This window comes from Pangasianodon hypophthalmus, chromosome 7 (assembly GCF_027358585.1).
Source record: "Pangasianodon hypophthalmus isolate fPanHyp1 chromosome 7, fPanHyp1.pri, whole genome shotgun sequence".
Taxonomy (NCBI): Eukaryota; Metazoa; Chordata; class Actinopteri; order Siluriformes; family Pangasiidae; genus Pangasianodon; species Pangasianodon hypophthalmus.
In genome coordinates this window covers 21,679,458-21,691,868 of record NC_069716.1, presented here as the reverse complement: position 1 = coordinate 21,691,868, position 12,411 = coordinate 21,679,458, and the positions used below count along the sequence as shown (strand labels likewise).

The following is a 12,411-nucleotide window of genomic DNA, read 5'->3' as shown; positions in this document are numbered from 1 at the left end:
CTCCTGACCAAAACAGAGCTCTGCAATTTCGCGATTTGATTCAGGGTTCCACAACACAATTCTTTAAAATGACTCTTTAGGTATCGTGATGCATGTTGTTATTATTTCCCTGTTTTAAAACCTATCCTGATATTTATCCATTATGAAGAATACTATAATATATTTAGTGCTCATCTTATATCAGGGATGCTTGGTATGGTTCATCAGTAAGAATCATTTTCAATTATGACACATTGTGAAACAGAGGTAGACAAATTCATTACTCCATGAGCCAAGGACAAGCAGAAAACATTCCCAAATCCTTACTGACTTTTGCTAAACAAACATTTTCATTTGGTATGTAGCTATATTTAAACCCAATGTGCTTCTCCATGGTAGGACGCACCTCAATACTGTAACTAACACTAGGGCCAGCTCCATGATTCAAATCCCATCACCTGCTGCACTACACACATTAGCAGAGTCGTGATCTGGTTGATGATAGACCAGTTTTTACTAGGCAAAATTAAGTAGTGTGTAGATGACCTTTTCATCAGGAATATGAAGAAGTGTATGCTGCAAATTTGTCATAAAACACCCCTGAGAGAAAATAAAGATGCTAGTCAGATTGAACTAATATACACTCACCGATTACGTTAATGCAGCTCGTTTCATTTCATTGCAGTTAACCAATCAGCCAATCATGTGGCAGCAGCACAATGCATAAAATCACACAGATACAGGTCAAGAGCTTCAGTTAATGTTCACATGAAACGTCAGAATGAAGAAAAAATGTGATCTCTCCTACTTTTTACCGTGGCATGGTTGTTGGTACCAGGTTTGAGAATTTCAGAAACTGCTGATCTCCTGGGATTTTCACACACAACAGTCTCTAGCTGATTTTTTTCTAATCTTCAACTGTCCAGTTTCGGTGAGCCTGTGCCATGATAGCCTAAGATTCCTGCTCTTAGCTGACAGAAGTGGAACCTGATGTGGTCTTCTGCTGTTGTAGAAAGTTTGATGTTTTGTGCATGCTGAGATGCTTTTCTGCTCACCACAGTTGTAAAGAATGACTATTTCAGTTACTATATCCTTCCTGGCAGCTTGAACCAATCTGGCCATTTTCCTCTGACCTTTCTTATCAACAAGGCTTTTTCACCCACAGAACTGTTGCTCACTCAATGTTTTTGTTTTTCACACCATTCTGTGTAAACTCTAGAGACCGTTGTGTGTGAAAATCCCAGAACATCAGCAGTTTCTGAAATACTCAAACCAGCCCATCTGGTACCAACAATCATGCCACAATCAAAGTCACAGAGATTCCACTTTTTCTTCATTCTGACGTTTGATGTGAACATTAACTGGAGTTCTTGACCTTTATCTGCATGATTTTTTTGTTGGCTGATTAGTTAGCTGCATGAATGTGCAGGTGTAAGGTGTTCCTAATAAAGTGGATGGTGATTGTATGCAGTATAAATACAGAACAGCGCATCTCTTAAACCTTGGCCAATGACTTGCTGACTTTTAGTCGAGGGTGCAAACACATTAGTCTACATTAGAAACTTAGAAGAGGATTATTATCACATACTCATTCATTAATTGTAGTCTGAATTAATACATTTAACTAGCTAGCTTGCCATATGTTATTTATCATTTATCTTTCAGAGCAACCAAAATATGTGACTTAGGTAGCACATTAGAGCTTCCACTTGACTAATTAATGAATTTATGTTTTGTCCAGCCCTGTGATCTAATGCAGAATCTTTAAAGGGAGAAGGAATTTTCCTGAATTGTCTAGACACCTTGAGCATACAGATGCCCATTTAAGGCTGTGTGAACATCTGAGCCCATTCGAGAACCTGCATATTGTTCCAGTAAGAGAGGATGCCATTCCCACTCCTTCTTCTTTGCTGAAATACACTGAGGCATGCAGGGGGTGTAAGGGGACAGAGAATGGCATTTGGCTCATTCTTTCTATCTCTCTCATTTCAGTGTGGACTTCTGATGAGAGCCAGCAGCGTGCTGTGCCAGCCACAATGTGCCACATTGTGCTCCTGAAGTGTAAAGAGCGAGAGCGACTGGCCACTGTGAAAACTCTGTCAGTCAGCCCGCGTGTGTGTGTGCGACTGCACACATGTGCGAGTGAGAGTGAGCATGCATATGTGTGTAAGAGAATAACAGTGTGTGTGTGTGTGTGTGTGTGTGTGTGTGCACGCACATGTGTGTGTTTGATGGACAGAACACCTACCATTGAGTGAAGAATCATATATGCTATCAACAAAATGTAACAATTAGAGTAAATATCAATTACCTATTCACTAAACATGTTCATGAGACAGATGTGCACTCATTACACTTCCATCAACACTGCAGGGTGTTACAGGACCGGTGGCAGCGTGTAAACCACCCCCAAGCGAGACGCAGCCAGCACCTGGACTTTAAGTGGCCATGAAACCATATTTTATGGAATGACTTCAAGTCAGGTCCTCTGTGAGTTCTGAACTTTTCAGGCGACAAACTAGTTTCTTAATCCTGCAACCTACAACAGCATTAACACTGCCTCACAGCCAAATTGTGAAATACTCTGAGAAGTATGAAGGTGCTTTACCAAGACCCAGACCTGACCAAGTAAACAAATAAACATCCCACTGCGTGAATAAAGGCCTTGCCTAAATTTATGCTCCTTCACATGGACATTCCTTACAAAAGCCCTGAGGGTTTGGTAGGTTACAAGGGTCAAAAGACCCTCCAGTCAAAGTTTGTATGTTTTTCTTGTCACGCTACATTCAGAGACAACAACTCTTTTAATCTGATAAATAAAATAAAATGTATAAAACAGTCCTGCTCCTAGGGCTGGGTAATATCATGATATAATATTGAGATAAATTATATCACAATACACTTTTCTGTAATATCATAGATAGACAGATAGATAGATAGATAGATAGATAGATAGATAGATAGATAGATAGCAATATCTTTTTGAACTTTTTTTTAAATCATGATTAATCATGATTTATATTTGATGTTAACATCTTGTATAGAATCTTTAAACTGTAAAATATTATAGTTTCATTACAGAGTTTTAGCACAAAATAATCTGTTTTTGTAAAAAGTTAAATAAAACATAGCGCTGAACATGAATGCTGGAAGTTTGTTAGCAAACCTATGCGCTATGGCACATATTGTGTCTTGTAGAAATGTCTTCAAGTATCGTGATAATAATATTTTTATGTAATATTTTTTGTCAGCTCCTCCTACTCCTTAGGCTGGTTAGTATTAGGATACATGATGCCTTGCGTGTCTATCAATAAATAGCACTGTGGCTAAGGTGTCTTTTTATTATTATTATAAGCATATAAGTAAGCACTATAACCTTACTAGTGATAAGAGGAGTCACGCATGAGACCGTGTTAACTGCCCTAAACTGATCCGCTATTCTCCAGTTCACAGATACACACATGATCCACACATCATTTAATTGCTTGGTACATTTTAGTTACATTCAGCAACAGTCAGTGATCTGCTTTTTATGCTATAACATACAAAAGAGCACAATATTCATAGATGAACCATTTCTCAGACAGTGAAGGCTATACATATATACAAGCTATATAGAGGAATGACAATAAAAACCCACTTGACTTGACTTGAAAGCTTATAAAACTATAGCATTTAAGGTTTACACATCTAACTGTTCACCAGTGAATTAGCTCCTCCTAAGAGCACTGTGAACTTGTGCATATTTCTTTCACAACAGCTTCAGCTAAAGCCAAAGCAAACTGTTTTACACTCAACATCTGACCACTCAAAAACGTCCTAAAACGTCATGCCGTGTTTGAAATGCTTGAACGACTGTAATATATTTCACACATTCCAACACATCATCATGAAGCGGCTAGTTCATAGGCGGTATTTGAGGAAAAAGCAAAAAGAACCACAATTGTAAATATTATTCAAGATTATATTCGTGAGCGATTTAATGAAGTTTTTTTTTTCAGTACACAGCCAAAACCACATTGTTAGCAAAACTCTGAATTAAATCAGTGTTCATACAGTGTTCGTGTGTATCCAGCTGGACTATAGGGGCTGCACAATATGTCATTTTTCTGCTCATTGCAGTTTTGGCTTTTGTTGTACTAACATTGCGAAGGCTGTGATATATAAATGGCAAATCACACACCCATATGCGCACAAACACGTCTATCAAAATCTCATAAATCTCCTTATCCGTGTTTATAGACTTTATAAGCTCTGACTCTATCGAGATATATTTTAAATAAATGAAAGTAAGGATTGCAGTCCTGGGCTATTGCTCTTCTCTCTGTAATCAGTAGAGCAACAGGTTACGCAGTTTCCGTGTATGTTTTGATATCTCTTCTGGTAGATTCATATAGAGAACCCAACTTCTACCCTACACATCTAAACGCAAAACCTATTTCGTGTTTTTATCTTACTTTACGTGATAAAATAGAGGCTAACTAATGACCAACACATTCTACAAGTGTACAAGCATTCATATATAGCCATGTAGCAGCTTACCTACTTACTAGTTAATTACTTACTAACAGTTCATATTAGATATATTTTATCCCACTGATAAATAATAGCAGCAGTTCACAAATGAACTGTGTTCATTTTGCTCCTGAATCATTACTGATCAATTAATTAAATGATTGCACATCTTGTTGCATTTAATCAAGTCAGCTTTGTCAGTTAATTAAGTTAGAGCGGGCAGTTTATTTAGATGTGTTTTAGTTCATTTACTATAATTCCAGGTTGTTAAAACAAAATTAACTCACTCTGAATGAACCATCATGCATGACCTGAGTGCAACATTAATTCTGTTGTATTTTTAGAACAAAAGCAGTCTATTGTCAGTCCTGGCTGGGTTGCATTGAATGTGACAGTTTGACTGTACCTGATATCCCTATGATATTACGTGTAGGGTTCAGTGCATGTTTCAGTATACAGCAATGCAGTTCTAGTGTAGGGTCTCGTGCATATAATGCATTAATAGACACATACTGTAGGGACACTAAGGATTACTTTTGCTTAGTAACAGTGCGGGCTGTTCGATCATCCACCTTGATGTAAAATAAGACGCAAATGAAAAGCATAGACAGACTGCTGTAATACAGATACAAGTACGCGCGTGCGATAAGCAAACGAATTCCCAAAGCAGTAATGTGCATCCATTGCGCTACTCACAGACGCTCGGTGTTTCTCGGGATGCCCCTCGGTACACTCTTGAAGCCCTGCGCCTGGCAGTCCACGTGTGAGCCCGAGCAGCTGCACTTGTGCGGACACGCGCGCGCCGCGACCAGGCACAGCAAGCCGCACAGCAGAGCCAATAAGGAGCCGCGCTGGAGCGCCGGGCGCTTCTCGCGCGCAGCCGGTGCCATCGTACCCGCAGCGGAGGCTCGCGGGAAACTCGGAAACGCGAGGAGACAGGGGGAAATAGTATCAAAATATCCGGGGCTTGCTCCAAAATCGGTCACGTTCCCAAAAAAAAACAACAACAAAAAAAAAAAAAAAAAAAAAAAAAAAAAAAGATGACAAATCTAATTCAATTCTAACCAACTCTCCAATTTGCAAAAACTCCTCCAGACGCGTGGACGCGTGGATTCACTCAGCAAAAGTTAAACTTCCCATTCATCCGCATCTCTACCGCTGGCACGACGAAGATGCGCATCCGAAATCCGACAAGAACATCACTACACACTAATTTGCATAATATTCCTCCTTTATTTGTGTATGTGGATAAATTCAAGCAGAAGCGTTTTAATTAGTCTCCTCTGTATAGAGAGAAAAAAAAACTTCCCGTTGAGTTGATCCGAGCCGCAAATCCTCAGCTGTAGAAGTTCAGAAGACAGGCAGGCACACGAGGAGAAACTTCTGAGGTGCGCGGGTAAAGTTTGCGCATTCACTCTGAGAAGTGCGCGCGCACACACACACACACACACACACACACACGCTCACACCACACAGACACACACACACACACCCAGCCCCCAAAAGCTGCGCTCCACACTCCTACTGGCTCTCCGGTGTGATGTCAGTCGAGGATGTTTGGGGTCTCAGAAAGTTTCACTCGAATACCAACTTCCTGCAAACTGTCTGGGGAAAGGCGTTTTACAAGTTCACAATAACATCCACAACTGAGAAAAAGATTGACCTCACATGCAAATGCAACAAAGGTGATCATGGGTAAAACTAGAAATAGGGAATGTCCTATACAGCCTAACGATTTTTTTTTGGTTCTCCACTGAACTTCTGCGTTTATGCGGCGGTAAGTAGCACATCTGCACATTTGTTCCTAATGTGTACTAATGAAACCTGGCTGGAAAAAGTGGCCTGCGGGATTTCTTAGAATAACTAGACCATACTTGCTGAGTCAAACTATTTTTGTGCCATCCCAAAACCCATTCAGAATGAAGTTCCTCTTTTTGTGGTGATTAACTTCAGTCCATGCACTCTGCCATCACAACTGATTTTCCTCTCAAAGCTCACCATTTTGCAGTCGCAGTGCCCTCGTCTGGTCAGAAAGTAAACATGTTTGAGACAAGTCCGTGACAACTGTGTTATAAATTGCTTCCATGCCCTCTCAGAAAAAAGGGTACTACTAAACTGTACCATCCCTTCTCACTGGGGTGGTACCCTCAAGGGGAAATCTTTTGTGCTTTCAGTGTGTATCTCTTGCCTGGAAAGGTAAAGAATGGTCCTTAAAACAAATCATATAATGAAACACATTAAATACAGCGTGTTTATATTAAAACATTTGTGATGTGATTAGTAATTCAGGTTCTAAGATACTGTCTGGTGGTGTATTTTCATAGCTCCTGTGACAAGTCAGAGGTTGTGTGTGACAGCAGGACATTGCTAGCGTACAGTGTGAGTGCACTAGTGAAAATGCTTCTAATTTTCTAATTTAATACAACAGTTTTCATTACAAATGGAATTATTGACAACAACTTGAGCGAAAAGTTGAATCTTTGAAATATTTACATGAAATACAGACTTTCTTCATATCTGTTACGTCCCCTTTTTGCTTTAATGACAGTGTGCACTCAAGCTAGCACGGACTCCACAAATTTGTGCAAAACCTTATGATCCATTTTAGATGAAATCCATCGGCGTGTCATCTGAACACATGCATCAATAGAAGAGATTAGGCATGAAGGAAAATCTGACCTTTTGTACAAAGCAGTTAACATGGTCAATATAACAAATTTGCTTACATTTGAACAGGGACCAAGAAATAGTGCAGAATCGTGAATTTTAAATATTCAAGTTATTGAACATGTACTGTCTTTGTAATATCTTAAATATTCCAAAATTCTCAAACCTTCCATTTATTTCCGATTTTAAATGGAAAAATAATCCCAGATTTTCAATGTGGTCTCAGACTTTTGGACCTCACTATAGTCATGATGGTGTTTATTAAGAGAAAAATATATACAATCTCAAAAATAAGTGATAATGGGCAGGTTTTTTTTTAGCCCCTAAAAACAAAAGAGCAAGAACCTATTTTTCACACAGACCATTTTCCTGTGATGTTCAATATCATAATAATGAGATATCCAATGTAGAAGGAGTGGAGACATGCAGTATGCAAAGCTGAGTTATGGCAGAGTCTTGATTTGGCTAATTAGCGGTCTGTTAGCGGAGATGACAAACACAATGCAATTGACTGCAGGATTAGAATGAAAGTTGAAGATTTGGAACCTTTGTTTCACCAGAGTGTACAGAAGAAGACGTGAGAGCTGGACAGACTAAAGGATTAAAGTGTGGCTGCAATGGTCTTTTAGGCAGAGCTGAAGCAAGGGCTAATTCCTACTGGTGCCACTGGTACCAATGGTAATCGAAACTGGTAAACAGAGTGAAGATAGGTCAATATTTTGATGAAAGAAGTTTAAACAAAAAAAAAAAAAAACAACTCAACGCAGATTTTCATTATTAAAATAAATCTAGGACTCCATTATAAAGATTAATATGCATGTTGTTCAGGGTGGATATTTCTTTTATTTTAAAGGTACACAACATTCCCATGTAAAATATACACACTAAAGTACATTAGGAGCCTATGGTTAATGTCCCTCAACAAAGTGAGGATATAGGCTACACGTTTATATACAGTACATATTTCATGTTACATAAATGGCAGATGTTTTGTTTTCTTCAGCCAGGCCTCAGTATTCCCCAGGGGAGAGTGTACCTCACCGTGATATGGGGAAATCGGACTAAAAACTATGTTTAGAAAATGGAGAACAGAGTGGATTGAGTGGAAGTGGATAGCTTCATTAAATCCTGGTAGTCCGAGCACTGTGCTTCAATATAGCCATCCAGAGGAGACTTGTTTAACAGACTGAGTAGATTGAATCAGCAGCCATCTGCCAGACTAATTCGCTTACATTATTTCTTTTAAGAGCAAATAGAAACACACATTTTGACCTTATGGACTTTTCATCTTTCTCTCTCTCTCTCCATCTGCTGTTTCTTTGAAGAATCCAGTGCTCAATTCCCCGCAGTTACTTGGTTTCTTAAACACTGCCTGTAGGAAGGTGAGGCTAAGCCGTGAACCATGTGCTTCACACTTCCCCTAACCCACACACACATGGCCACAGCCCTATAAATCCAGTGTGGGTGTCAATAAGGTCTGATGTGCTTGCTTTACTGAGCGCTTTATTCTTTTCACTTGTTCACATCAGGAGCAAGGAATGTTCCACCTGTGCCGGAGTGTGGAGAATGAGCATGCAAGAGGAAGAGCACTGCACTACATGTGTTGGATCCAGAGCTCCATAACCCAGGTCTGACCTCATAACCACAATGCCGCAGTCCCAGCATGATCATGTGAATACTGCGCCAAAGTGTTCCTGCCCTCAGCAAAGATGCATCTTCATTTCGTATGAGGATTTTGGTTGTCGAGGTCAAACAGGCTGTCCACAGACAGAGTGCTTGAACTTAAACACCCGTTCTAGCAGAAACAACATGCCTGCCATAATAAAGTCTTTCTCTCAAACCTGGGAACATGTTCCTTGGCGAACAGAGTAGGAAACCTTCATCACAGCATGCAGAGCCGTCTTCGGCAAATCATAATCATAAGCTTAATAAACAGAAATTGCAAAACCAGACATTGCATTGCCTTTATAGTTATTTTTTTAACCCACTTCTGGTAATTGATATGAATAGCTTGACAGTATTTGTCCGTTCACGAGGTCAGTGTTAAACCCGAGAGTATTATATCAGGTATGCTTCACGCTACAGGAGGTGAGTGGGCAGTATGCGGGGAAACTTGGCATGGTCAGGGTGGATCGGGCCCGGAGCAGTGGAAGGAGCACCATGGCCAAAGACCTGTCTGAGAAAACGGGCCATTAGCATACCATTTAGACATGAGAGGCCCTTTTAATGGAGCACTTAAACATAAAGAGAACTTCAAACTTTCCAGCAATTACGTCAGTCTCTCGGCCTATCTCTTTGCCGCAACAGTGAGTGGGAGAGCTGTCTCATATGGATTTTCTCTCAGCCCATATATTCGCTCTCTTTGTCATTTTCTGTGTGTCGAGGATTGTCGTTCTGCAGCTTGGTAACTGAGAACAGAAACAGATTTCTCATTTCCCTGGGTGGAAAATGATTTTCTCCCTTTGTGCTCAGGCAGAAGTGGGAAAATGAGCCCTCAAGCATAAAATGCAACTGCGACATTTGTTTTACGGCCCGCAGATTTCAAACTGATTTCCTCCTTCTAACCAAAGCGAACAGTTGGCAGTGCATGCTACAGATTCAAGCTTGTTGCCATGGGGTTCCTACAAGTGTTAACCAAATGGAACATGAATGGGAAAATCGCTTGTTTTCCCAGAGTCAGCTTGCATTTTTTGGCACCTCTCTAAGCCTCAGAGAGATAACAGAACTGAAGGCTTTCTCTGCCGCATCCTCCAGCCTGAGCTGCAGGTTGGACACAGGAGTCCAGGCTTCCAGGGCTACCAGAGAAGATGCATGCATGAAGCATTGCGACCCCAGCCACTGCTGTCACAGAAAACTGTTAATTACCAGCACATTGTCTAGCTCATAAAGGGAGGAACAGGCAGGGGGTGAGGGAGAGAAGATGTGGGGAGGTGGAGAGTTGTGGTTAAGGGAAAATTCTGGCAAAAACAGACCCTAGCCTCCAGGACACACACCCTCAAATACCCCTGGGAGAGTTTTAGCTAGCTAGAACCACTCAGCACAGCCAATCCTTCTCAGTTCAAGAGCAGCCTAAAAATAAGTGACAGATCTTTGTGGGTGTACAAAGCAGACTATTTTTGACATATATGCTCACATTGGTAATGGCACAGAAACAATTAGAAACCAACACCAGATGTGCCACAGCCCTTGGTATGATTTGTTTGTCATTCTACAAGCACACATTCCTTTGGCAAAAGCCTTACTGGACCATAGTCAACCTGAGGCAGCTTCTTTAACATGCTTGACCTCTGATCTAGCTCTGATGTTGAGGCTTGCTCTGTTTGATGTCCAACCTTCTGCTAAATCTCTTACTTTCTTGCTTACTGGCAGGCATAATGATGTTGTGAGCTGTGCTTATCATGACCTGAGCTGTGTAGCTTCTCTCCTTTACACTTGGCACACAAGACCCTTTCACTTTGGCAAGCATGTGCATTATGTAGACCAATAACTGTAGAAACTAATGAGTAAGCACAACCATAATTGCCATAAAAATAACTCTCTAGGACTATGTGGAAGACAATTAGCTGGGCACATTGAAATGGTGGGAAGATTTATATGATGATGGAGTGGTGGATATGATTGCTTGTGTATTTCTGTTGGGGTAGGGGGGTGGAGGGGGTTATCTGGTGCCCTTCCCTTCCCCATGTTTCTATCAGGATTAGCCTATAAACAGTTACATATGTGGAGCTAACCCTGACATTACAATGTAGGACTTTTTTTTTCTCTCAGTACGGCCGGATGATTGATGATCCAATTTACTGGAGAGTTATCATGCACCTAAATACAAACGGCTGCACAGAAGGGTGGGTTGCTTGCTCCTCTACTATTATTTTCCAAGACCTAGAATTTCATCTGCAATCCTAGAAACAGCAGTTTTTTAGTGTGGTCAGGCCCTAAAAACTCTCAGCACAGTGTGATAAATTCTTCTTCAGTGTTCACACAAGATGCTGGTGTGTAGGTCTGAGATGTCTTTTGTGTCTTGTCTACCAGTGCATCTTCATATGGACAATAACACAACAATAAAGCTGAAAAACCTGACTTTTCATAGCTCAGGGGCAAGGGAACAGAGCCATCAAAAATGATCCCAAGTCTAAGACTGGTCTACCCTGGATGCACTTATGGTTCAGTAATAATCTGTAATTAACACTAACCTCTAAGATCAGGCAGTTGATTGGGGCCAGCACATGCAGGCCATCTGCACTGCCCTCCACCTTCAGCTCATGGCTCAGAGCTATTTACATTCGGATGTCCTACTAGCATTCATCTTGGCCCTCTGCAGGGATGACTGTCAGAAATTTGCAATCCAGTTTGCTTTGCTAAAGCAGCCTGGCCAGGAGCAGCTATTAGCAATTGGCCATTTGAGAGCCATTCATAGCTATCAGCCAGGCCCATAGACATTGCAAGCTGCAGTTGACAGGGCTGACCTCGTTCTGGCCACCATCCATCTCTGCACAGAGCTGTGATTGCCTCTCTGTTTCTTTTTTCACCTCTGAAAGTCTGGCTGACCAGAATTTTTTTTTTTATTAATTTTCAAATCTGTGCTAAGTCTGTCACTTCTGCGCTTGGCTGGCCTCACCATCCCTCACTCTGCTGGCTCTTTTGTCAGCGAAGCAAAAGAAAGCCAACTGCAACACAAGTGGACCCTCGGAGGGTTTCACAGATTTAAATCAAAGAAACTTCTGGGGAGGGGGATGCTCAGCTAGAGATTGAAAACAGCAAAGTTCAAAATCTCCAGCAAGGCATTTTAATTAACCCGACCTGACAGAGTGATTTTTGTCTGTGAGAGAATGGCAGCCGGGCAAAAAGGGTAGGGGGTCTCTTTGGAAGTCGAGAGAGGCTGGTGGAGAAAGCCTCCCAGCTCAGAGAGGGTGAAATCACATGGAGACTCAACAAGGTTGAACAATGACCTCCTTTTCTCGCGTGGACTTTTGTCAACATGAGAAAATTAGAAATGCTGGGCATTATGAAGAGGACCCTAGAAGGTGAAGGTCGAATGCCAAAAGCTCACACATTGATGAGAGAGTTTAGCAGCTGTGGTGCTGTTTACTTTGAATAAGCTGGAAATGCCCTGAGTGGCCCCGGCCCAAGGAAAACAATGTTCTGCGCTGACTGGCAGTGGGAACTCTATCCTTCTGCAAGCAAGCCAGTCGTGGTCTGACATGGGCACCGAGGCCTTTGCTAAATCAGGCCTTATTATGTTTACAGCGGCTT

The 12,411-nt window shown here is 41.2% G+C and overlaps 1 protein-coding gene across 1 annotated transcript in view; it reads right to left on the bottom strand.

Moving 5' to 3' along the window:
- Positions 1-5,866, bottom strand: part of slit3 (slit homolog 3 (Drosophila)) — a 167,328-nt gene extending 161,462 nt beyond the window's left edge. The window contains 1 exon segment of the mRNA XM_026917858.3: positions 5,191-5,866. Within this exon segment, the coding sequence (XP_026773659.1) occupies positions 5,191-5,384 (194 nt within the window). The 5' untranslated portion in view covers positions 5,385-5,866.
- Between the last annotated feature and the right edge of the window lie 6,545 nt (positions 5,867-12,411).